This window comes from Oncorhynchus gorbuscha, linkage group LG14 (assembly GCF_021184085.1).
Source record: "Oncorhynchus gorbuscha isolate QuinsamMale2020 ecotype Even-year linkage group LG14, OgorEven_v1.0, whole genome shotgun sequence".
NCBI lineage: Eukaryota > Metazoa > Chordata > Actinopteri > Salmoniformes > Salmonidae > Oncorhynchus > Oncorhynchus gorbuscha.
In genome coordinates, this window is record NC_060186.1 from 37,483,672 (window position 1) to 37,510,563 (window position 26,892).

A 26,892-nucleotide genomic window follows, 5' to 3' on the forward strand; every position below is an offset into this window, starting at 1 on the left:
CTAGGCAGGTGTTCATCAGCTCTCTGGGGTGAAGTTTCCCCTAGGCCACTATAGCGTTGGAATGGCAGCCTTCTGAATTCCCATGACCGTATCGTAGAAGCAGTCCTCGTTGACCACAGAGTTCAGGCTCTGCACACTGAAGTCCCTCCCTAGTAGGGCGTTGAAGTCCACACCCTGGGAATCATTATTCTGCGTCCTCTGGCCCCCCTGCAGACTGCTCACCCTCTTCTGAACAGCAGGGTGGGGCTGTGGGACCCCCTGTATGAGGTGCTCCTGCTGGGTCTCCGTGCTCCTCGGCCCGGCCTCTTCTGTGATGTTGAGTCTCTGGAGCTGGGCTTCCAGGGTGCTGGTCAGGGAGCACAGCCAGGCCCTCTTGCCCAGTGTGGTGCCTTCCAGGCTGGGGAGGCCCGTGGAGGAGCGGCTGGGGAGCTGGGGCTCCATGTGGGTTTCTTCTGGACCAGGGTAGGGGCCACCGCTGGACACACTGCTGTCGTCTGAGTGGTGCTGGTGGCCTGCAGTCTTCCCGGCCTCTGATTGGCACTGTTGTCTTCTCCTCCTTGAGCCGTCTCTGACAGGTGCAGGCTGGGTCCTGCGGAGGGAGCCTAGGTGCTCTCTAGAACCCCTCTCTGGTAGGAGAGGCCTCCGGGTGCAGTCTCGAAGGGAGCGAAGCGCTTTCACCACACTGGCCTTATTCTCCAAACCACTGGAAAAGACGCATATATGAGATCAAGTCAACTAGGCCATGTTAATTCAAATGTGTATATATTTTTAGTTCTCATGATTGATAAAACATCCATTATCGCTGTCATTTTCATGTAATCTCTCACCTGCTGCAGAGCTGGAATACAGTCTCTGGTCTCCCCTCCACCTGAGACTTGGTGTGGACCAGCTCCCAGACACAAGGGTTTTCTGCTCCTGCTGTGTTCCCCGGGCGGACCTGCACTGCCGACACGGGGATGAGCCAGCGGAACTTGAAGGGGTCCAGGTCAGAGCGTGACGTGGTCTGTAGCATACAAAGAAACCTAAATGTACACACGCTTCAGAACTTGTGTGATATCCATTGTAATAACGTAAAGCTATCGGAAGACGTGCGTTTGAGCACAGTGAGACTCACCATCCTCTTCCTCATCTTGCTGCTCTCACGGTACACCAGGATCACTGCTCTCTTGAAAACTGAGGACAGAGGCAGGAGCAACTCGATTTGAGTCCGACAGTTCTGGATTGTTGTAATAAAGATGAAAATATTGACATCATCCTGTCAAGTCATTCGGATTTCAACTCGTCATTGGAAAAAGCCCCACTCACCGAACACTGTCAGTTCAGGGTCTTTCCTCATGCGACACAGGGAGGGGAGAGGGTTGAGCCACTTTAAAGAGGAGTGGATGAGGAACTCCCCCATGGAGATCTCTGTCACCTTGGAGAAGAGAGAGGAGGACACTTAGTCTGGGAGGCTGGTGGTGGAGGGGTTTCCTCCAATGAACTCACTCTACAATGAGTACATTCATATCGTTCATACAATCATTTGAAAGGACAGAATCAAATATTCATATTATTGTTATTTCCTTTGCCAGTTATGTGTGGTGGTGATTACTGTACTGTACCTCTTTCTCAGGGCCACTCTGCTCTGCCACCAGTTGGTCAAAAACAGTGCCGTAGTCCTCGTAGATCTTCTGCATCTCGTTGATGTGGCTGGCCACCTTCTCCATGGCTCTCAGGGCCTCTGATGGATGGAGACAGGTAGACACACAGAGAGGTGCACGTCAAGAGAGCTCACCCCTAACACATCAGACAAACCTGGAAAGGCTGCTGTCTCTGGGTCTTATGGTTTGTGTGTGTGTGTGTGTGTGTGTGTGTGTGTGTGTGTGTGTGTGTGTGTGTGTGTGTGTGTGTGTGTGTGTGTGTGTGTGTGTGTGTGTGTGTGTGTGTGTGTGTGTGTGTGTGTGTGTGTGTGTGTGTGTGTGTGTGTGTGTGTGTGTGTGTGTGTGTGTGTGTGTGTGTGTCTATGCGGGCTCACACATAAGCCATGACATTTGTAGTCCTACCTGTGAGGTGGCTGTGCTCCTCGCTTTCGGGGTCAGTGAGGGAGACCAGCTCTCGGAGCAGCAGGGGGTACTTGAGCACCCTCTGGACTGGCTTAATGAGGTACGACTCCAGGGTGGAAGAGTGCTGCTTGGTGGGGTTCCTTGCTTCCAGGAACTCCTTGAAAGCCCGGTCCGTCTTTGCTGTAAACAGGAAATGAGGACTTTGATGAGCAGGCTTTGATTCAGGCATTGATTGGCTGCCTTTTGCACTGGCTTTTCAGATGGCATTTAATGATTAACTGAGCAGGGATTAACTGAGCAGGTCTACTGTACATAAGGTAGGCATCACCCTTACCTCGTTCCAGAACCTTCTGGACTTTGATGTGGTTGGCACAGAAGCCGCTGTAGAGCTTGAAGTGGTCGGCATAGTAGAGGAAGGAGCCGCCCAGCGAGAAAAGAAGTTTCTGGATGCAGAGAGAGAGAAAGAGAGAATGCTTGCTATTCTTTTCCTGTGAACATCAAATAGACCTACCGCTGACTAACACTGCAGTCAGTAGGTTAAGTAACATCCTGTTGATAAAGCTTGAAGATTTTCCACTAGACCTCGAGGCCGCATCCCAAATTAAACCCTATTCCCTATAAAGGACACTACTTTTTGACCACAGCCGTGAGCATACAAAACATTAGGAACACCAGCTCTATCCATGACAGACTGACCAGGTGAATACAGGTGAAAGCTATGATTCCTTATTGATGTCACGTGTTAAATCCACTTCAATCAGTGTAGATGAAGGGGAGGAGACAGGTTAAAGAAGGATTTTCAAGCCTTTGAGACAATTTGAGACATGGATTGCGTATGCATGCCATTCAGAGGGTGAATGGGTAAGACAAAATATTTAAGTGCGTTTGAACGGGGTATGGTAGTAGGCACAAGAACTGCAACGCTGCTTTTTCTTCAGGTTCAACAGTTTCCTGTGTGTGTCAAGAATGGTCCACCACCCAAAGGACATCCAGCCAACTTGGGTAGTAAGTTGGACATCCAGCCAACTTTACTACCCAACTGTGGGAAGCATTGGAGTCAACATGGGCCAGCATTCGTGTTGAACGCTTTCGACACCTTGTAGAGTCCATGCGCCAACGAATGGAGGCTGTTCTGAGGGCAAAATGCGAGGGTGCAACTGAATATTAGGAAGGTGTTCTTAATGTTTTATACACTGTGTAAATGGAATAATGTGCCATTTGGCACGCAACCCCAAACTCATGGGGACTCTACCTTGAACTGTTCCGGGGTCTCCAGAGAGCTGAAGTTGGGAGAGGAGGCGATGCGCTCCTCCAGGGTGTGTAGGAACACTCTCTGGAAGTCCAGCATCTCAGGCAGACTGCCAAACAGAGACTCCATCTAGTGGAGGGCGGAGAGAACAGCAGTTAGAAACGACCCATTTCTTTATTTTTAGAAACCCTTTTTTGGCACTTATATAAAAACAAAATCTACGGTGAATAGCAAATTCAAATGCCCAAAAAGTACAGGATAGAAGACGGGAAGAGGTTTACAGCCAATGTAGCGGATGTAGCGGAGGTGGTTGGGAACCACGCTCATGTGATGGTTAGCATTGTCTGAGATCTGACCACTTTTTATTCCCAGAGACCCCGGTTCCAACCCTGGTCAGTCACACGAACATACAGCTTACTAACGAGCCATAATGAAATGTTATTGTGTTTAACATGGTTAGACATGTCAAAATACATTTAGACATCTACACGTATGTCTTTCCATAGTGCCCCCGTCGTGCTCTACCTCGTCATGGCTGAGGAAGGTCTCGCTCTGTAGAGGGGTCAGGTAAATGTCAAACAGACAGCCCAGGTCCTAAGGGACAGACAGGGGGAAACGTCATTAGACTGTGACATCATCACTATGATCACTATTACACCAAATCATCATCCTCCTCAGCCTGACACGTGGCCGTTAGAGTAGCAGGTGGTAAGCATACATTACACTAAATGCTACGAGAGATCCTTAATACAGAGGCACTCAAGTGACCATTCATTGCCATTAATAAAGAGAGACCATCAATTTGACATCCCCGGAGAGGACATTCCAGCACTCTCTTAGATGAGGCAGCAGAATGTGAGTGATCATGACCCGTATTCATAAAGTGTCTCAGAGCACGATTGCTGATATAAAATCAGATCCACTCTGTCCATTCATTACCATTTCAAATGCAAAACTGATCCGAGATCAGCACTCCTACTCTGAGACGCTTTGACGATGATAATGTATTTTAAATGATTTAACAAATAATTGTACAAATGACAGCAACACGCTGAATTACAAGTACAATTTACAATTTACATTATGAAATATGACAAAAAAAACATAAATATGGCATAAATATGTACCTTGACGTAGGACTTCTCTGTGTCTACCAGTTCCTGTATGACCTTACAGAGCCTCTCAGAGATAGACATGTGTCTGGGGCAGGGGGGCTTCTGGACCTGTGGCCCGAGGGGCTCCATGGAATAGGGGTTTCTCTGGCCCTCGACCACCACCGCCCCACGGCCCTCTGGGAAGGTCTGGTACAGCGAGCACACCGTCTCCACATTCTGAAGGAAACAGAAGAGAGATGAATTAGGAGATATTCTCATTTCAGCTCTGAATATCAAATGACTGCCATTTACACAGGGGTGTGACGATTACAAATCAGCTCGGAATCTACTGTAATAAGCACCTAATCTTAAAGGGGAATATCACAATATTTTTTGCATCCTATGACACGTTGCATCATCATGATGATGTGGATGGAGACACTTTTCTTCTTAAAAGTCCAATATCTTGACAAGTTGACTACTGACATGCAAAATATTTTGGGACTGAAATCAATAGTGGACCAATGAAAAAAACACCAAAATATCCTTTTTTGAATTAAATTCCCCTTTAATAATCAGTCAGTTTAAATCATCAACCCCTTGTGTAGTATAAGAGGGTGTCAAACCACTCCCTCTGTATTTATGGAGAGGCAAAGAGTGCAGAGGGTCAGGGTCTACAAATGGCAACCTATTCCCTATATAATGCACTACGTTTGACCAGCACACTATAAATGGAATGGAGTGCCATTTGAGGTGCATCCCAGGTTTAAGCCATAGGGCTCTGGTCAAAATGTGTGCACACTATTGGGAATAGGGTGTCATTTGCGATGCACACATCATCTAGGAGTATTAGATATTTGTGTTATTACCATAATGATTCAGCCAAAATGAATCAATTCGATTCAATTAGAAAATACTTATTTTGTCAACAATTTTCCATAAGACATGAGAGAGAGCGCCTAACAGTGAGGTACCACACGAATAATCTGGTGTTAAGTTTATGAACAAGCATTTCACATCACATACACTTTCACCCTCTCGAAGAAAGTTGGAATCAATCAGCGGTTGAACACACGCACGGGCCGAGGCAACCCTCAATAGCAGATTAAACAGATAGGATCCCCCGCCATGGCTTTGTTCATTTTGTCATCACAACGTCTCCTGTCAGGCTATAATAAAGTGCTGACAAACTAATAAATTGCCTTGGTTAGGACTATTGTGCTGCGCTGCAATCCAGCTTTAAAATACCCTCTGAACTAGAAGCAAGGTCGGACAGAGAATGGGGAAAAAGATTCTAAGCGTTAACGTTCATGGGCTTTATTACTTCCCGTAACATTTGCTCTCCGTGTGTCTCACATGAGCGTGTAGCCTGTGTATCTTATACTTACAATAAGATCTCTACAGTAAAAACACTGCGTTCAAAAAAGCCCTTGTTTCTAGGCAACAACATCAAAGCAAAACAACGTGACACTAGTTACGGCACCCATGCATCATCAGTGCAGTGCATCTCAAACACAGAGAGAGTACCGTACAACAATAACTACGATACAGAGAGACACCACAGTACACTAGCTACAGTACTACCAGCAGGGTGATCCCGTCGGCTGCCTGCTCGCAGGCTACGCAGGAGGCCACCTCATCCAGCATCCCGGCCAGCCTGTCCTTCAGGGACTGCCTGAGAGATGACAGGGTGAAAGTCCCAGGGATGAAATCCCCCACCTCCACTTCCACCTCACCCTCATCCTCCTGGGGCATTACCCAGCACATAGCCCTGGTCGACAGGGCCACCCGGGGCTGCTTTCCCGGGGTGAACCTCTGGCTGTTGTTGGTGGAGCTGGATAAAAACAACATGCTACATGCGAGGCTGGGCGTTCTGACCTCTGCTGGTAGCCATTAATCCCTGGAAATTCCCATACTCTCCCTCTCTCTCTAACTTCTCTCTCCCTCTCTTTACCGTCTCTCTCTATCTCTCTCTCTCTCTCTTTATTTATGTCACTCTCTGTCACACACACTTAAGGAGTAAGCCTGCAGTGTGTCGTACTACACTCTCTCTCTCTCTCTCTCTCTCTCTCTCTCTCTCTCTCTCTCTCTCTCTCTCTCTCTCTCTCACTGTCACTGTGTCTCTCTCTCTCTCTGTCACACACGCTTAGGCGGTAAGCCTGGATTGGATTAGCAGTCTACTCAGGGTCATGTGTGCTGACAAGGCTTGAAGTGTCTATGGGCTTTAGGAGCCTTGGAGGAGGCAGGGAGGGAGGCGTTAGCTGGCTGGGAAAGACATTTGGGCGAGTGGATTTCAAGTGAAAGCAGAGAAAGGGATTTATTTACTTAGAGTAATAGAGGATAGTGTCTTTGAAGCAACTGCCTTCAAATCTAAAGGACATGACAGACCAATATAAATGTCAGTAATGTGCAGCGGGTGGCCATTCTATCGCCTCTGACCACACAACATCGGCCAACATTTTCTGTCCATTACGCAATGATCCTACATGTTGAATCGCCCCACCATTCGTCGACACCCCAAGGCAGTGTCATTTGATGTGAATGAATTCCTGAAGTGAGGGACTCTTCTCACTCAGGCCATTGTTCTACCAGAAGAGTCCCTTCATACTTCCAATAGTTGTTGATATTGTGTGATGGTGTTGTTGTCAATGCCATGGCATTGCAGGTGTGTATGACCTGGGCTTGAACCTGAGACAGTACTCTCCTGGCACCTCATCTCATCTTAGCAGATGTCCTGCTCACCACAGAGTAACCCCTGATCACCACAGAGTAACCCCTGATCTCCACAGAGTAACCCCTGATCACCACAGAGTAACCCCTGATCACCAACACACGGCATGGGATCAAACACACCACTCACTGCTCTTAAACCTCCACTGACACACACACATGGATAGATATTACTGCACTGTTGGAGCTAGAAAGTATTTCGCTGCATGCTGCGATGACATCGAACAAATCTCTATACGCGACCCACACACACTCTCCAGGCTCTATTTTCACAAACCTAACGCATTGGTAAATCTCTGGCGGTAGCACCTCAGGTGCCAGAAATATGTGCCAGAAATCTTTTTGGCTATTTTCACAGAGGTAATTATGAGTGCAGTAGCTGGCAGTGGTGTGAAAGGGCTGGGTTTAGATGAATAAATACATTGGAGGTGTGATGAGGGCTTGGCCACTCACTGGCCAATCAACGCGTTTCATGGCTTAATACTGCATGCCATTGTCTCAAGTTTCGTAGGTTATTGACAGGCTTTTACAGTTGTAATCAAATCCAATTCGGCTCGGGGTACAGACTATTCTCATCATAGTCCATTATGGATTGGTACTACAGTTTATTAAATAGCAGAGGCTGCAGTAACTAGTAGCCTAATAGCAGTATAAAAAAAAAACATCCGTGTTTGCTCAATATGTTTGGAGTGTTGAAATTGGCCACATCATCGCACCTCTCCTCAAATAAAAAATCCTAGGCTCCCGTAAATTGTATTGCACGTTCTCAATAAGAAAGATGTAGCCTAGGCCTACCTTTGATATGTTTGAATAATTTGAATATGTTTGGTGGAGTGAGTCTTTGGTAACCAGACAAGAGGCGCTCTTTGGAAATGGGGGATGGTTACCAGCCGAATGGAGTATTCCCTGCAGGTAGGCCTATGTGAATTGTTCACGCAAAAGCATGATGGCAAAAGCCTCACGAGTAGACCATTAAGGAACCTTTTATTGATAGGCTACTTGGCCAATGCCTGGCCAGGATAAGACGCATTGCTGTTGAACCAGCATTCGCTATAGTAGGGTCAGGGTAGCCAACTAAGGTTTTGTTTTTTCATCAAAAAATATTGTTACATGAAAATAACTTACATTTCTCTAAATAGGGTCACCAGTAACAGCTCATCTCTCATTCCATGATGGGCATATGGACATGAGGGGTTTTAAGCACATCCCAAATAATGACAGGAGCTGGCTAAAATAATATACAGAACAAAAGGGGATGTACTCTCCAAACCCTTTATCGATACTAGTCTTGACTAGCCGACTTGGGTGGGGGGGGGGGGGTCAAAACTTCATTGAGAGGAGGGGAGGCTTTGCTTGGTTTTTGCGACATGGGAAAAAACAACCATACAAGTTTTACGGGCACAAAAAGCACATCTCTCTTGTCCCATACACATATACAGACGTAGGATCTCAATTTGAGCACTCATTTGTTGTTGAAAATGTTCCTGCACAGCAGGAAATAATAACTCGTAGTCTATTCAAGGTTTAAAAAGGCTTCTAAAGTTTGTAATTTCCACTTTAAAATGTCAGACTTGATTTGCACTAACGAAAAATGTATCAACCCCTACAAGTAAATGTAATAATTCACATTCCTTGTTTTTCTGTAGTAGCAAACTGGCTCAAATGTAGATCCTACATTTGTAGGCACTGTATATCACGGCTGGATAGGCTGCGCTTCTGCTGTCAAAATCCATGTCATAACCAATCACGTTACCGCTAAAACCAGCTTTCGGTTAGTCTTAAATATCCCCACCAGCACTGCCTGAAATTGGCACTTTTGGCGCATGTTTTTAAGGACACACCTCAGATATTGCCACCCCTTCCACCTCAGATATTGCCACCCCTTCCACCTCAGATATTGCCACCCCTTCCACCTCAGATATTGCCACCCCTTCCACCTCAGATATTGCCACCCCTTCCACCTTCCACCTCAGATATTGCCACCCCTTCCACCTCAGATATTGCCACCCCTTCCACCTCAGATATTGCCACCCCTTCCACCTCAGATATTGCCACCCCTTCCACCTCAGATATTGCCACCCCTTCCACCTCAGATATTGCCACCCCTTCCACCTCAGATATTGCCACCCCTTCCACCTCAGATATCCACCTCAGATATTGCCACCCCTTCCACCTCAGATATTGCCACCCCCTTCCACCTCAGATATTGCCACCCTTCCACCTCAGATTCCACCCCTTCCACCTCCACCCCTTCCAGATATTGCCACCCCTTCCACCTCAGATATTGCCACCCCTTCCACCTCAGATATTGCCACCCCTTCCACCTCAGATATTGCCACCCCTTCCACCTCAGATATTGCCACCCCTTCCACCTCAGATATTGCCACCCCTTCCACCTCAGATATTGCCACCCCTTCCACCTCAGATATTGCCACCCCTTCCACCTCAGATATTGCCACAGATATTGCCACCCCTTCCACCTCAGATATTGCCACCCCTTCCACCTCAGATATTGCCACCCCTTCCACCTCAGATATTGCCACCCCTTCCACCTCAGATATTGCCACCCCTTCCACCTCAGATATTGCTCAGATATTGCACCCCTTCCACCTCAGATATTGCCACCCCTTCCACCTCAGATATTGCCACCCCTTCCACCTCAGATATTGCCACCCCTTCCACCTCAGATATTGCCACCCCTTCCACCTCAGATATTGCCACCCCTTCCACCTCAGATATTGCCACCCCTTCCACCTCAGATATTGCCACCCCTTCCACCTCAGATATTGCCACCCCTTCCACCTCAGCACAAATGAGTTCATACAAGACAGGTAAATTACCAATCCCAGTGGATGTGTTTAAAAATGGCAGAGCGCCGGTCGAATTTACTAACAAGCATTTAATAATTACGCTGGCTTAATGCCAATCGAAAATAGAGCCCTCCATCTCACCTGGCCGAGCTGCTCCATCTCATCAGCAGGTCGTGGTTGTTGTGACACCTCCCCAAAGGGAGGAGCTACGGAGCTCTCTGGAAGCTCCTGGGGTGGTGGCATATCTGGAGAGAAGCAGACAGGCCAGTATGATTAAATAGATGGACCACACACACACACACACACACACACACACACACACACACACACACACACACACACACACACACACACACACACACACACACACACACACACACACACACACACACACACACACACACACACACACACACACACACACACACACACACACACACCTACAGGTGCTGAGAGAGAATTCCTGGTTAGACCACTGGAGGCAGTTTTACTGGTTAAGTCCACCTGACTGGTGTCAACCAGCATGGATCTGGCTTCACTACAAGCCCAGCAGGCAGGAGCAATTCATTATGCCGCACTCCTCCTCTCCCCGGGGTCTTGCACAGCTTACTTGGCATCACACCAACAGGAATAACAGTATCATGCTTTTTAAAGTAAAAACACGCACACACCCTTACACTGCACACATAAACACATCATTAAATCAATATTGCGTAATGTAATCAAGACAATGATGATTGTCCTCCCATGGTGTTATAAATAGCATGTGGCCATTCCAAACAATAGCCTTGCTGTGCCGCCCAGTGAAATATGCCAGCTCTCTTCTCATTTTCTTAATTGAATCAACATGAGGCATTTTAATGTCTCCATCCAGGCCTAAACACCCTGCAGCATTGGCTGGGCAGGATGGCATTCCCCTCAACATGATGTGGCAGACACACTGGCTCTGTGCTTCAAGATACAAAGGCTGGAAAACACTTTGGCCTGAGGCCCTCTAGTGGGGAAAAATAAAACATATACCTGGTGAGAAAACACCATTGTCCTCCAGATAGTAAACCAAATGTAATGCGAAGTTAGGAACAGGGTAAAAAAATAAATAATAATGTAGTAACTCAACAACACCTGCAATTTCCAAAACACAACATATTTTTTTGTCTAAGGAATTGTATCTGTGGGAAGGGATGGTATCTTATTCTCTATGTAGTGCACTATAATTGACCAGAGGTCTATGGGCCCTAGTCAAAAGTAGTGCACTATAAAGGGAAGAGTGTGCCCTTTGGGAAGTAGCCTGTATCAAGACAAGGTGAAAATAAAAAGTTGTAGTCTCTACCTATAGGCCAGACACCGTGGCTGGGTGGTGGTGGTGGTCCTGGCTGCCAGGGGTCACAGTCTGGCCAGACGGAGGTGTGGTCGCCAGGGACTTGCTCCTCTCGTCTGAGCAGTAGGTGGAGGATCTGGTGGTTGAACATCAGGTGTATCAGCCCCAGGTCCAGATGGGACACACTGGTCCCATTCACAACCAAGATCTCATCCCCCGCTCTCAGACCTGAGGGAAGGACAAGGAGACATCAACCAATCGGACTGTTATCTCCTCAAAGTGTTGACCACTATGGCCTCTTTCTATATTAGAATGGGACTCCATGTCTTTCTGTACGTTTTTATAGATAGAAATGTATGGGATGGGGAGACAGATGGGATGGATAGAGCATAGAAAGTGAGATGCCGGAACAAGGGATTGAACCGCTTTCTCCAGGGGGAAATGTGTGGTCTGGGTGTGGCAACACTACCACTAGTCCAGTCCCGGCATACCACTACTGTATGTACTCTTAAGGAAAATGTATCAATACTGTATTTTTCTGTCTCTGATACAAAGTAGATATGTCAAATGTATTCGAAAGATGAGTTGAGGTACCTTCAGTGAAAGCCAGTCCCCCTGGGTTGACCTCACTCAAGTAGACATGGCTCTTCCTGGCTCCGTCTACATGGCCTGTCACAGCAAAGCCTACAGGCGATAGAGATCAGAGGTTAATACATGATATTATACTGTAATAACACAACCCAAGAGTAAATGGGCTCTTTCCTGCAAACACACACACACACACACACACACACACACACACACACACACACACACACACACACACACACACACACACACACACACACACACACACACACACACACACACACACACACACACACACACACACACACACACACACACACATGATCCCTACTCACCAAAGTCTACTTCTGTGTCAGGGCGGGACAGTTGTATGGTGAAAACATTGAGTGGGAAGACCTCAAGCTCTTCATACACCTGTTCAGAAAAAGCACATAGAAGATTGAAAAAGTACTCAGCACATACCTCAATGTACTTACTAAAGAGGCCAGATATCACTGAAACTATATTCAAATCATGGGTGGATTATGGTTGAATCTCATCGACTCAGAGATAATACAATGAGTGACTAAATCAATGAATGATTGCTTGTATCAGTGATTGGATCCTGCGTTTTCCCATAGTTACTATACGGCCGGGGCCTCACCAGGTCTCGTAGTGTGTCTGTGGGCGCTGGGGAGAAGGTCTCCGTGTCCTGACCCACCAGCCTCCTCACACGCAGGCAGTGCTGGCTCGGGTCCAGGTGCCGCTCCTAGAACAAGATCCAAGAGGATAAGTCCATGTTCGTCCCAAATGTCTCCCTATTCCCTATGTAGTGCACTACTTTTTACCAGGAGACACTGAGGTTACATCCCAAATGCCACCTTATTCCCTACTTAGTGCACTACTTTTGACCAAAGCCTGACTAGGACCCTTAGACCTCTGGTCAAAAGTAGTGCACTATATAGGGAATACGGTGCCATTTAGCCTCAGTGTGTCAGATATCTTGAGTGCCTTCAGCTACGGTAACTAGCTATACCCCGACTGACCCTGTTCCCGATCAGCTAAAAGGATGCCATGAGAGAACTTTCTACGGAGGGAAAGCATGAATTATTGAGGTATCAAGAGCAATTAAACTAGTATCTGTTCGGTACCACCCCTACAGCAATCTCCTCCTATCATTTCCTCTTTGCCTATCAGTCACTGGAGAATTCACGGCAAAATGCTGACATGGGAGTTATGAGTTAGGAGAGTGTTGAAATGTATGAATAATTAGGCGATAGATGCAGTATGCTTACCTTACAGGCCAAAGATAGCAAGTCCGATACGAGGAAATCGGGTTTGATGTGCAGAGTAATGCTTTGTCTGTCAGGCATATTCACACAAACGGGAGTTTCCAAACTGCTGTACCAAGGGTTGCCTTCAGGTGGTGCTATCAACTGCATTTTGGCAAGAGTGTCCAATCTCTGTTAGACAAAGATGGAGAATAATTTATTAATAATTTATTCCGGTTTCTTAACTGATAATACGTTCTTATATTAAACAGGTTAAATAATTATGTCAAGAATTTAACATCTCTCTCGGCAATGTTTGTGAAAAGTTGTGTTTTCTGGGACGTCTGCCGCCAATGATGCAAATGTTTATACACTATGACAAAAAACGACAACTTTCATTACATCTGTTAAAAATCTATCAGTCAAAGATGTTTAATTAAAACACCACAAAACCCCCAATCTCAGCTGACGTACGGGTCTATTGAACTGAAGTCGAAAGAAAGTGAAAGTACATAGCAACAGGTCTGTGAAAGGAGAGGTCGGGTGGTGTCTCCCATTCACGGATAGGTGTCCCTATTCACTGATAGGTGTCCCCATTCACTGGCCGTACAGAGGGATTAACACCGGTTGACAATAGAATTCTGGGAGAATAAAGACCCTCTGTCGGCCTAACCCTCCCCAGCCCCCGGACCCTCAAACTCAGCCGCCTCACGCCTGCTTGTTTGCATGGAGCAGTGTCATCAGATCAGCATGCTGTTGAGACAGCTGTGCTAGCCCCGACCCTGTGTGAATAGAAATACCCCCACCTCCATCCCCCCACCCTCATTCTCCCCTATAAAAGGATTAGTCTGAGGCTGAGATTGATCGACTACAATACTCCTCGAGTACGTACCGAATGGCACCCTATTCCCTATATATTCCCTATATAGTGCTCTGGTCACTATGGGCCCTCAAAAGTAGTGCACGCTATAGGGAATAGGGTGCCATTTTGGATGCATCCCGCCCTAGCACCTGGTTCTAGTGCAAATTTAGGGGCAGTTTTAGGAGACATCAACAAAGAGGAAAAGTTTGACGAGGCATGACAAACAGGGTTGGGTAGGTTACTTTCTAAATATAATTTGTTACAGTTACTAGTTACCTGTCAAATTGTAATCAGTAACGTAACTTTTTAGATTAACAAAACTCAGTAACATTACCTAATTACTTTCAGTTCATTTTGGATTACTTCCCCCTTAAGAGACATTAGAAGAGGACTTAAAGGATCCCACAAACGTATTTGGTGTGCCGTACTGGTCTCTGACTTGTAGTCAGACTCGCTTAGGCGGAACAAACTGAAACTTGTGCCTTGTTTCAATGCGGAGTTGAATGTCATTGAGAAAACAGAAAGGTGTCACAATGTATTTTTGTCTCTCGCAATCATCCTTTCTGAATTTAAAAGTAATCCAAGAAGTAATCATCTAGTTTTTCAAAAGTATCTGTAATCTGATTACAATATTTTCACTGGTAACAACTGACTAAAGGTATTTTTTTTGTAATCAGATTACATGTAATCGGTTACTACCCAACCCTGCTGACAAATGTATCAATGACAACTTAAAGTTATTATTGAATAGAATATTTTAATGCAAGTTACCTGGTGAATTATGATAAATTAGCCATATTTCCACTGGTTGCAGGAAATTATGAGGTAACATTTTGGGGGAAAAATCCAGACAAAGTGCTTACTGTACCTCTGAGCTGCAGTGGTTGGTGATATGCCCAGCAGGCACTCCAATACTTTGTCCTTCAAAAACCTGGAACATGGAAAAAAAGCACATGCACATTAAGCCTACTCAGTGACTCAGGAGAAAAATGCACACTAAAAAGAACTAACTCAGTCTATATTTATAACGTAATACATTTAATTAAAAACTATCTATCTAAAACCAAAAGCTTTGATACTATTCTGATCCAGATTGAGGCCGAAATAAGACTTGGAGGATCCATGGGAAGAAATAAGGGGTTTGGTGATGCTGAAATTACAGGTCTGGCAGTGAGGCAGATGGAACGGCTCTCATCAGGCTGGCGGGGATGGAGACTGTCTCCTCTCCACCCAGATACCAGTCTGCCCTCAGCAGAGATACCGCTACCAATACCACCGCCCTCAGCCCACCACCAGTGGCAGGCAGGACCACCACAGAGACAAGGGGTCATGCCTATGTCAACAAATGCCAACAGCTTACTGAAACTTAACAACAACCAACTCAAAATGCACACAAAATGCTTGAGTGCTGCATAGTTGCATGATTTGAGTCATTTTTCACCCTTACCTTTGCTGTTTCCAGAAGAGGGGGTTGAGTAACACTCACTGATTGACTGACTTACTCCTCACCTTGACATCACAGCTCTCTGGAAGCAGTAACAGGGCTCTTAAAGTGACACCCCCCCCCATCACCCTACAATAAAAATACATTGCTGGGCTGGGGGAGAAGGGGGTAAGAGTAGAGTCCCTTCAGTAAATGTGGGGTTGTAGGACGTTTAGTGGACAGCGCGGTGGTTTACACAGACCATCTGCTTGTCGCTGCTGGCATGCTGCAGCTTGCAACAATTAACCACATGTGGCTTCCAGTAATGTCTGTTCCATCTCGGTTCCATTGAGTGGTCTAGCTGGCCTCTCTATAGGGAGATTAGACTTTCTCTGACTCAGGCTCATAACAAAGAACTTCACTGCTCGGAAATCTCTCCCTGTCCGCCCCGTGAGTAAGGAGGGAATCATGTATTTGGGCACAACATTTGACCTGTGTACAGAGATCTATGGACCGTCATCGTATATGTGTGTATTGTATTAGACAGCGATGGTTCACATGAGACATAATATGTATAAGCATGGTGTATGTGTGGTGTTACAGCGGTGGATCCGGTTATTACCCAGACACCACTGGGCGTTACCAACGTATGCCGTTAAGCATATGGATATGCCACGTGAGTACACAGACGCCAGGCATGCCTGTGACTACGACTGTGCGATGTATCTTTCGGAATGTCAACACAGAGCATGTGTTGACCATGTCTATCTTATTATCCATCCCATTATACAATACAGCCAGTCTGCCTAATGCAATGTCACACTGGACAGAACTAAACAATGACGGGAGAGCAGAGGGGCCCAGTGTGGTTTGTCCTTCGCTGAAGTCCTAGGGATAAATGATCCTATCAACATCCCAAAATAGACTGCTCTCTGAGTGCTGTTTATGAACTGTTTATCAACAGAGACAGGGCCAGAGCCAGGGCGAGTGGGGCTTGGGCTGGGATAGGGGTTGGGTCTGGGGCTAGCTCTGGGACAGGGGTTGGGGTAGGGACTAAGACAGGGCCAGTGGATGGTACAGAACTGGGACTAGGGGCTGGGACTGTTAGAGAGACTGACTTGACTTCAATGACTGATGAGAATTTGTGCAGATTGCAAGCTCTGCCCCTGACCGGGGAAAACAAATCATCTGCCTCACTCATCACCTCTATTTGGAATGTTCCCAAACGACGTACAGGAAGGATAGTTTCGTGACTCCCTCCCGCTGGAAAATGTAGTAAGTTCAACTCCCTCCGTCTGCTTAATTTATGGGTCCCGGCTCGTGAGGAGTCAGACAGTGCTTAAAAAACCCGCTTCTTTTTCTCTGATGGATTTATCAAACATGCTCTCCGTTTAAAACAGAAGGGCTCCAGAAACGTGCCATTGGGTTGGGAGCCAAGAGGTCCCTTGTAAAGGATTGTTTAAAAGGAGAACAGGCAAAAGGCAAACGGGAGAACCTGCACAGATCTTTTCCCAGTTGATGGTGCAGTTCACCTAATTAAGGGGGGTGGTTGTATGGAGGGTGGTTGTATGGAGGTTGCAGAAAGGTTGTAGGGCGGTTGTTATAGGGAGTTTGTAGGGCAGTTGTAGGGCAGTTGTGGGAAGGTTGTAGGAAGGATGTAAGGAGGCTCTAGGGAGGTTATACAGTACCTGGGACACGGACTCCCTCTTCTCCTTGCTGCGTTTGGTCAAGCTGTCCAGGCCCTTGAGGGAGGAGAAGAGGCCTCTCTTACTCCGAGCCCCTCTGGAAAAAGATCGGCAACGTCTCCGCAGGGTCGCCTCGTCACGGGTGCAGATCTGAGAACAGACATTGAAGACATCCCTTCTGTGGTTAGTATTACAAATCTCTGTATTACAAATCTGACCAGAGAGGACGCTGATGTTTTCTGATCATAGTAAACATAGATGGCATTCAATAACATTGCTTAATTGCACCTAAAGGGATAAATAAAGGTGTTATCAATGGAACTGTTCCAGAGAATGTGTGAAATCCAATGTCCCGAGCTGAGGGTGGATATGGATGTAAAGCCTTAGGGAGATCAGGCCTCACCAGGGCATGAAAGGAGGAGACAGAGAAGATCCCCAGGCGTCCCAGAGCGGTCTTAGAGGGTCGTCCTGCCACGGCCAGGAGACTCTTGGGGTTAGGGAGCTCACCGCCCTGCAGGCTGGCCAGGTAGCAGCGCATCCGGAACAGATCCATGTGGAACTTCTCCAGGTTCTGCTCCCACTGCTGGATCTGGGGAGGAACATACAGGACAGGCACCCAGGGTTACACCACAGTACATAGGGTTACAGTCCCCTTCAAGGTGACAGAATGGCCTCTCCACCCTCTCATTGACAAAGAGAGACCAGGCGGGGCAGGAACAGACTCACAGTCACAGCCAGAGCCATGTAGAGTTTGGCCAAGTTTGACACAGTTTGCCACGTTAACGCCTTCATTCACACATTTTTGGTGATGTGACAATACGAGAGCACCTGTATGTGAGGGTGACAGAATGGCCCCCCACCCTCTCATTCAGAAGGGCGTCTCCAACTACAGAACGACCACATGTCTAATTGGAGTGACATAATCACATCTAATCACCCTCATCTCTCTCTCTCGCTCTCATTCTCCCTCACTTCTCTCAATCCCCCATTCTCGTTCTCCTTCACAGAGGGTGAATGTGTTATAACAGTGTCGTTGTTTGTGAGATGAGGATTTAAATCTAGAGAGGAGGTTTAAGAGGTTCACTTCAAATGGCAGAGAGAGAGCTAGTATCACTTTCAGAGAGACCGACCGTCAGACATCAAAGTGGCCGGTGGGCCTGGAGATGAGATGAGACCAGCTGCTGTAGAGCTCAGTAGAGGCTCTGGGGGTTTGACCGCCCACCCCCCCTCTCTCATCTGATTACCTCACAAACTGGGCATGATGACCCACCCCCCCTCCTCCTGGCCTGCCATTAAGAAGAAAGGACACCTAACTACCCCTAATGCTGCTACCGGGAAACACTGCTGTCTGTAAACACATCAGCATTTGGTTTGTTACGCTATAAAATATCCCCCTCATCTGGGTTTCCCATTACAACAGACTTCTACGAGGAGTGGATAGAATGTGTTGATGGTACTAGTCTATTAGACTGAGAACATCTGGAATAAAAATGTCATGGTGGCAGGGAACTTGGGTCGGAAAGATTAAAACTCCAGTTTCAACAAATGCTGCTGCCAACACATATACGCTCATGTCAATATGTTCCACAACCACAAGGAAGGTTGTTATATCGTAATGATTTTTGCCATTACATGGAGGTTGTAACTCGCAGACTATGGACAGAAACAAGAAGATGTCATGCAGGTGTTAAATTATGTATGGTTCTACAGGAATAGAATGGTCTGGTTTGCATTGGAGCTGAGACACTAATGACCTAATAGGCCAATTTAACTAACTGCTTGTTTGACTGGCTCAGTCTTAGGGTGGCCCTTGATCTTAAGACCACGGTCATTTTACCGAACTAGCACGAAGGGCACATGCACAAGGCCGCCGACCTCTAGGGGGCCCCCAACCAATTTTTTGAGGGGGAGTTGTGGGCCCCATGGTGGTCAGGGAGTTGTGGACCCCCATATGATAGCAAAATGTGTAGAATTGTAGGAAATTAGCTTTATAACTGCACAACTTTCTCTCAGTTTCATGGCAAAATGTGAACAATAGCTATAAAACTGCACATTTTTCTTTCTGACCCATGGCAAAAAGTGTAGAATAGCAGGAAATTAGCTTTAAAACTGCAACATTTTCCTCATAGCCTCATGACAAATGTGTAGAAAAGCATTATAAAACTGTACATTTTTTCTAAAGATATTTATTAAAAAATGTTACATTTTGGGGGCGCCCAAAATGCAGTAGTCTGGCCCTCACACGCAAGTACACACACACACACACACACACACACACACACACACACACACACACACACACACACACACACACACACACACACACACACACACACACACACACACACACACACACACACACACACACACACACACACACACACACACACACACACACACAAATCAAAATCAAATTTATATTGCTATGCTTGTGGTGACCAAATAATTGATTCCCATCCAAAATCCTATTTTCCCTAACCCCTAACCCTAAATCTAACCCTAACCTTTACCCTTTAACCTAACCATAACCTTAATTCTAACGCGAGCCCTAATTGTAACACTAAACCTAACCCATAAGCCTAAAATATATTTATCTGAATTTTTCTCATTTGACTTTTGGTGCCCACAGGGATAGTTAAACACAAACACACACACAGCCACTAGACCATCTCAGTGCCTCACCTGGCTCTCGATGGCCTTCCTGTTCCTTTGGTCACTGATGACAGACAGCTGCAGCTCAGCCATCTTCTTCATCTTGCTGTCCATGTCTACCTTCTGCAGCAGGACGCGTGTCTGGCTCCTCAGTAACCGCACCGTGTCCTCCTTCCCCTGTCTCTTAGCCAGCAGAGAGGCGCTGGCAGAGTGGATGGCCGTCACCCAGTTCTCCAGGTCTGTTTGATTGGCAGCCTGCGGGGAGGAACAGGGCTAGATGACACAGTGCCACGGTTGGGTCGGGGGGACATGGGGCCAGGTGACACAGTGCCAGGCCAGGGGAAGGGCAGGAGAACATGGCTCTCATTTCCCGTCTTTCTTTCTCTCTTCCCAGACGCCAGGGATCCTTAAGTGTCAGACAAAAGCCCGTTTACATGTTCGTGACTACGCTAAGAAGTTTCACTTCCCTCAGTTTCCCCCTCGTTGCCATGGTGCGTTGGGTAGATACAGCCCTGCAGTGTGATTTGTGTGTCTTAGTAAACACTTGGTGAATGAATCAAATGAACGTTACTCTCTGGGAGGAAGGTGTTTTCAACGATTGTAAAACTGAGTGCGGAGAACATTAAAGAGAGACAACACTTTCCCTCTCAAAATGTGGAAAAAGAGGACAACAACCCTACTGCCAAACAGACACACAGGATGCATGCCAGATGGATCCCTATTCTCTACACAGTACACAACCTTTGACCAGGGCCCATAGGGCACTATATAGGGAATAGGATGCCATTTAGGGCGCACATATACACGACTAGTCTACTCAGACCAGCCAGTAGGGATGCTTTTCCCAACCATACCATTTGACCCCTTTATAGAACGTATGACAACGGAGCTCTAAAGCCGACAGTGCATCCAGACAGGACATAACCAACACCAATATAGTCATTACCAACCAGAACAGCGGCACATTCCATCCTAAAAAGCAGACGTTCAGCCCAGTCCATAATCGTGGTTGTCCCATAGCATATGGAGTTGTTCAACCCTTCTAAAAAAGAATTGCAACAGACTGAGTTGAAAAAACACAACTCCATCACAAGGGGTCCATGCGGCAGGAGCAGGGGCATGCAGCAGAAAACCCTAAAATGTTCCTTCTTACTCATTCACACTGTGCTCAACGAAAAAGAGATCCACCTACAAAACAAAACAAGGGACAAGCTTACAGCACTGCAGTGTCCGATTTGTAAAGAATGCATGACAAATGACAGCGTACTGCAGATCTCAAACGACAATAGTGAATGAGGACCTCCCTGACAAGTGCCTCCGTTGACGGCACAACGGTCTGTGTAGAACTAACCTCATCCCCAGTCTATTCCACAGGCACATACAGGTACTTCCGAGCTTGAGAATCCTGGTGAGCGAGCCTAGGTTAGAACGTACCTGGAACAGATAGACATCTCCGTAGGCGTTGCTCAGACAGAAGACGTTCTCCTTCTTGGGGTGTTCGGGGACGGCCTGGACAATGCTGTCCTCGGCCAGCAGGGCGTAGCGCGGGGACAGCTCCTGCTCGGGACAGCTGCTTTTCCCATAGGTCTCATAGAACAGGAGGGTACACCCTGTATGCACCAGGGAGGAGAGGAGGCTTTAGCTAAGACACCGCTCTAGAACCATATTGTGAGACAATGACCCAATGTCAAGGGGAATACCTACAGAACATACAGTGCATTCGGGAAAGTATTCAGACCCCTTGTCTTTTCCCCAATTGTTTTACATTACAGCATTATTCTAAAATGAAGGGAAAAAAACATTCTCATCAATCTAAACACAATACACCATAATGACAAAGTGAAAACAGGTATTTTGACATTTCAGGACGTGTAAAAAACATACAACAAAAATAACTTATTTACATAAGTATTCAGACCCTTTGCCATGAGACTCGAAACTGAGCTCAAGTGCATCCTGTTTCCATTGATCATCCTTGAGATGTTTCTACAACTTGATTGGAGTCCACTTGTGGTAAATTCAATTGATCGGACATGATTTGGAAAGGCACACACCTGTCTGTGTAAGGTCCCACAGTTGTCAGTGCATGTCAGCAAAAACCAAGTCATGGGGTCGAAGGAATTGTCCGCAAAGCTCAGACAGGATTGCATCGATGCAGGATACCAAAAAATATCTGCAGCATTGAAGGTCCCCAAGAAGACAGTGGCCTCAATCATTCTTAAATGATAGAAGTGTTTTGGAACCACAAAGACCTTTCCTAGAGCTGGCCGCCCAGCCAAACTGAGCAATCGGGGGAGAAGGGCCTTGGTCAGGGAGGTGACCGAGAACCCGATGGTCCCTCTGACAGAGCTCCAGAGTTCCTCTGTGGAGATGGAAGAACCTTCCAGAAGGACAACCCTCTCTGCAGAACTCTACCAATCAGGCCTTTATGGTAGAGTGGCCAGGCGGAGGTCACTCCTCAGTAAAAGACACATGACAGCCCACTTGGAGTTTGCAAAAGGCATCTAAAGGACTCTCAGACCATGAGAAACAAGATTCTCTGGTCTGATTAAACCAAGATTGAACTCTTCGGCCTGTTCCAAGCGTCACATCTGGAGGAAACCTGGCACCATACCTATGGTGATGCATGGTGGTGGCAGCATCATGCTGTGGGGATGTTTTTCAGCGGCAGGGACTGGGAGAGTAGTCAGGATTGAGGGAAAGATGAACAGAGCAAAGTAGAGAGAGATCCTTGATGAACACCTGCCCCAGAGCACTCAGGAGCTCAGACTGGGGTGAAGGTTCACCTTCCAACAGGACAACGACCCTAAGCACATGGCCGAGACAACGCAGAAGTGGCTTTGGGACAAGCCTCTGAATGTCCTAGAGTGGCTCAACCTGATTGAACATCTCTGGAGAGACCTGAAAATAGCTGTGCAACGACGCTCCCCATCCAACCTGACAGAGCTTGAGAGGATCTGCAGAAAAGAATGAACTCCCCAAATACAGGTGTGCCAAGTTTGTAGCGTCATACCCAAGAAGACTTGAGGCTGTAATTGCTGCCAAAGGTGCTTCAACAAAGTACCTTTGGCAAAGGGTCTGAATACTTATGCTAATGTAATGTTTCTGATTTGTTCGAAAAAATGTCTAAACACCCGTTTTTAAATCTGTAAAGTAAATCTGTAACGTAACAAAATGTGGAAAAAGTCAAGGTGTCTGAATACTCTCCGAATGCACTGTACAGTATATAAAACAAAATACATGTAGTAGATGCTGTTCTGTTAACCTTTATTTAACCAGGTTGTCATATTATGGTCAGAAGACTTCTTTCCCAAGAGGCATCCCAAATGGCACCCTGTTCCCTTTATAGTGCTCTAGGGTTCTGGTCAAAAGAAGTGCACTATATAGGGAATAGGGTGCCATTTGGGACGTAAACCGAGTGCAGGTAGAAGGAGGAGGGAGCCCTACCTTTAAGTGTGACCCAGAACTGCCTCCACTTCCTACGGGCCACCAGCTCCAGTTTCCTATCCTTGTGCAGGGTGAGGATGGGTTTGAAGTAGAGCCAGCCGGCTCTGCGCACCACCCCCTGCTCCTTCTCAAACAGCAGGTCCAGCTGCTCCAGGGAACCCAGGGAGCCACTGCCACTGCTCTCCCCCTGCTCTCCCTCTCCTATTCCCCCCCCTCCTCCCATCTCCTCCTCCTCTCCCTCCTCCGAGGGCTCAGTCCTCTCCGGCCCACTGTTGCGTCCTGTCTCCAGCTCCTGCATGAAGTTCTCGTAGATGTTCTGGCGCAGAGCGTCACTGTGGCACTGTTGGCCCTGGGTGTGGGTGTAGGCCTGGGTGTGGAGGGGATTCCACAGTGGACCAGTTAACTGGGAGCTAGAGTTACCTAACCCAGGGTCCACTCCACTGCTAAAGCCCTCACTGGTCTCACTACCGTAAGGCTCCTAGGGAGAGAGAGACAGAGCAGGGTGGTTGGAGAGGAAAGAATGAATAAATAGCTTGCTAGACCTTAAAAAGACCCGTAAAAATTGAATGATCATCTAACAATATGGCAATATCAGGGACACAGACGAGCCACATTCTCATGTATTTCTCGATTGACCATTTCCTGGACAGGATGCCATGATTTTCTGTTTGTATTAGGACATAATATGAGATGTATTGTGAGATACTCTAACATGATATGATACAATCATTCCCTGGAATGTTGCTGGTACGAGTAACAGAAGACATGGATATTATACAGACCAATCTAGAGCAAACATTCTTAGGACCTGGCCTTGGCTTGTGTTAGCTGGAATCGCTCACAGGAGCAGGAGCCTACCCAGCTAGCACATTTGGTTCCTTGGAAGTTGTGGGTTTCGGTTTCCCATTGGTTCTGGGAGTGAAAACAACATGTTTCCTGTCCGGTAAAATGGAAAGTTCTAAGAAAGGAAGTGAACATTTTGCCTGTTCTGGGTTGCAGGGAAGTCTCGGGAACATATTACTATGGGTCCCTGAACATTTTCCTGAGAGGTTTTATTAACGTTCTGAGAACAGAAATGACAGGTTTATTTGAAGGTAATTAAATAACATGCTAAGAACACGCCTCAATAAGACTTTTAATAACACTTCTAGCTTAGGCTAACTGTTTTGAACTCCAAACACAGAACACATGGAAATGAATTTGCTTCGGTATTAATCATGCAAACACATTTATAGTTTTAAATCTGGCACGGCGTCAGTGAGATTCAAACCGGCATCTTCTGTTTTCTATCCGTGGAATTAGTCGATGCCAGCTACCCCAGCAAAGGGTTACCTGTCATCCCGTCTGGTTCGGAGGAGCATTTCCCGGGGGCGAGGCCTACCCCAATCTGCTTAATAAAAATGCCATATTGCATTCTGTCTTTGTTGTCCATTCAGTTAAGCCTGTACTCGATAAAACTGAAATTCCCACGGAAGAACGTTTATTTCTTAACGTTCTCGGAACTATTTTCGCAAAAACTCCCCAACGTCAAACGAGTTGGAGAGCGTTACCACAATTGAAATGAAATGTAACCCTGTTTGAACTTTTAGGAAGTAATGAAATACCAATGTAATGTTCTCCAGCAGCAAAAAGAGCGGGGGAGGTTTCCTTTCTGAACCGACATCATCGATCTTTGAAATCTTTCCCATGTAAATATCATAGAATTCTACACAAAGTCTTAGGGAGACTGAACTATAGTCTTACATAATATCTGTCAAAATTATATAAGGTTCTGAAAATGTTCCAGCAGGTAACTATTGCTGGAATAATTTATCTTGTGGTGCCTTTTCCTTTCATAGTAGTGTTTATCGCAATGGCTTGATGTTGTTTATTAAAGGACAAGCTACAAAAGTATCTCCAAGGATCCAGTCTGTCAGATATAAGTCTGAGGGTGTCCAGGAACCATAGGATGACGTGTGACAGAGAGACATTCATGTGGCACTACAATGATCTGCATCGTCAGACTGGATTTAAGAGCCAACGGCCATCAGCCAATCACGTTGACCCAAACAACCTAAACAATGCGATTACCACCACACAGACTCAGCGAGCAGTCTTATCGCATCGCTTCGACAACTGGGGACACGTCATATAATAAAGAGTCTACACTACATGCCCTGTCTTCCCTCCTCCCCTCCCCTCTTTCTTCCCCTTTTTCCTCACCTGTAGTCTTCTTTTCTTCCTGCTCAGACTTCCCGTCCAGTCGCCGAGGCGCCTGATGCGGCTCTTCAGGTTGTCCCTTCTGCTGTTACCGACCACGATGGCGGAGGGCTCGGTGGCCACCGTGGCAGTAACCCTCCTGCATGGCAGCGTGCGACTGTGAGAGGAGTAGTGCTGGTCGTACAGCCCCGAGCTCTCCTCCTGGATGACCGCGTCCAGGGTCAGTAACGAAGTGAGCGACCCCCGTTGTTGGGGGACGTCCTGGAACTGAGCAGTGGGGAACACAGCCGCCACGCTGGGGTTAGAGTAGAGGTCCGACAGGGACACAGGAGGGGACATGAGGCTAAACGGACTCTTCTCCGGATGAAGGATCATGGAGTCCCCGATGCCACTGTCCTCAGTGCGGCCCGAAGAGCAAGTGTTATACCCGTTGCTGTTAAACCCTCGGCTTGTATATTGACCGTTACCATCCACAGTCTGGAAGAGGAGGCTGGGGTTGAACCCCGGGGAGATGTTCTCAGTGTGGGCGGATGAGAAGGTGTTGAAGCCGCAGCCCGTCTCCTCGGTGCGAGTGGAGGAGTAGGTGGTGTAGCCGCTGCTGTTGTCCCCCGCTACGGTCTGACTACAGGTGAACACATTGTCATTGAGCTCCGTGGGGTTCCCCCAGGGAGAGTCGTACCAGGAGCCCTCGGAGCTCAGGGAGCTTCCCTTGCTGGTCCTAGTCAGAGAGGGCTCGGGGGTGGCTACCACAGGGTGGCTGTGGCCTGACAGATCCTGGGGCTCCAGCGACATCCGCATGGTGTTGGTGAACTCAACACGCATGCTGCCATCCTTACGGAGAAGCACCTTGGGGCTGCTGCGGCTCTCTAGGGGAACCCTGTGCTCACAAGGAGAAGTCCTCTCGGGGGTACGCTGTCCATTAGCCTCGAGACCGTTAACACTCTCCCCACTACTCTCCAGGTAACTGTAACCTGTATGACAGACGTTTTTCCTGGTCACTTGGGAACTGTCCCCTCTGCCACACCTCTGTGGAGAGATGGGCTTCAGCTTGGCTCCCGGGGGCCCCCCCAGTTCCCTGCCCTCCTTAGTGATGTGGTGCTCATAGTGTTTCGAAGAGCCATAAGGCTGGTTGTGAGTGATCTTGTGCTGGGGCAGGCAGACCCTCCCCCCTTTGCCTCTGGTTCTGTATCCCTGGCCGCTCCCCTCGCTGTCCCTCCACCAGCTATGGGGGGACAGGGCCTCCTCTTTAGCGGAGTAGAACTTTAGAGAGCAGGATTTGGATTTCCCAGGGACGTTAAAGCTGCTGTACTGGCTGTCAGTGTTTCCCATTCTGATCTGCTGGGCAGAAGACAAAACATCAGAATGAGAGATAATCAAAACAGGATGTTTTTCATTGTTTGTTGTTAACTGACTTCCCTGGTAAAAAAAAATATGACAGGAAATGAACTCACATGAGGTTAAACAAAATAAAATCACGTAAAGACAATGTTGAATAAAATAAAATGAAATCACACGAGGTTAAATGAAATGAAAGCACATAAAA

General features: G+C 47.1%; 1 protein-coding gene across 2 annotated transcripts in view; it reads right to left on the reverse strand.

Annotated features, from left to right (window-relative positions):
* The window catches only part of LOC123994885 (rho guanine nucleotide exchange factor TIAM2), a 37,984-nt gene that overhangs the window by 1,252 nt on the left and 9,840 nt on the right, over positions 1 to 26,892 (reverse strand). For both annotated transcript variants that reach the window (XM_046297956.1, XM_046297955.1), the window contains exons 2-24: positions 25,353 to 26,684; positions 23,151 to 23,628; positions 21,138 to 21,313; positions 19,734 to 19,958; positions 17,455 to 17,640; positions 17,055 to 17,201; positions 14,812 to 14,874; positions 13,106 to 13,273; positions 12,475 to 12,579; positions 12,167 to 12,245; positions 11,838 to 11,927; positions 11,256 to 11,471; positions 10,067 to 10,170; positions 4,419 to 4,622; positions 3,817 to 3,885; positions 3,295 to 3,420; positions 2,377 to 2,485; positions 2,043 to 2,222; positions 1,602 to 1,720; positions 1,306 to 1,414; positions 1,115 to 1,173; positions 828 to 1,003; positions 1 to 703 (exon numbers count right to left, since the gene is read on the reverse strand). The exon at positions 1 to 703 is cut by the window's left edge and continues 1,252 nt beyond it. In XM_046297956.1, coding sequence (XP_046153912.1) covers positions 49 to 703; positions 828 to 1,003; positions 1,115 to 1,173; positions 1,306 to 1,414; positions 1,602 to 1,720; positions 2,043 to 2,222; positions 2,377 to 2,485; positions 3,295 to 3,420; positions 3,817 to 3,885; positions 4,419 to 4,622; positions 10,067 to 10,170; positions 11,256 to 11,471; positions 11,838 to 11,927; positions 12,167 to 12,245; positions 12,475 to 12,579; positions 13,106 to 13,273; positions 14,812 to 14,874; positions 17,055 to 17,201; positions 17,455 to 17,640; positions 19,734 to 19,958; positions 21,138 to 21,313; positions 23,151 to 23,628; positions 25,353 to 26,678 — 5,169 coding nt within the window. In that variant the 5' untranslated portion in view covers positions 26,679 to 26,684 and the 3' untranslated portion in view covers positions 1 to 48. The remainder of the gene's footprint in view (positions 704 to 827; positions 1,004 to 1,114; positions 1,174 to 1,305; positions 1,415 to 1,601; positions 1,721 to 2,042; positions 2,223 to 2,376; positions 2,486 to 3,294; positions 3,421 to 3,816; positions 3,886 to 4,418; positions 4,623 to 10,066; positions 10,171 to 11,255; positions 11,472 to 11,837; positions 11,928 to 12,166; positions 12,246 to 12,474; positions 12,580 to 13,105; positions 13,274 to 14,811; positions 14,875 to 17,054; positions 17,202 to 17,454; positions 17,641 to 19,733; positions 19,959 to 21,137; positions 21,314 to 23,150; positions 23,629 to 25,352; positions 26,685 to 26,892) is intronic.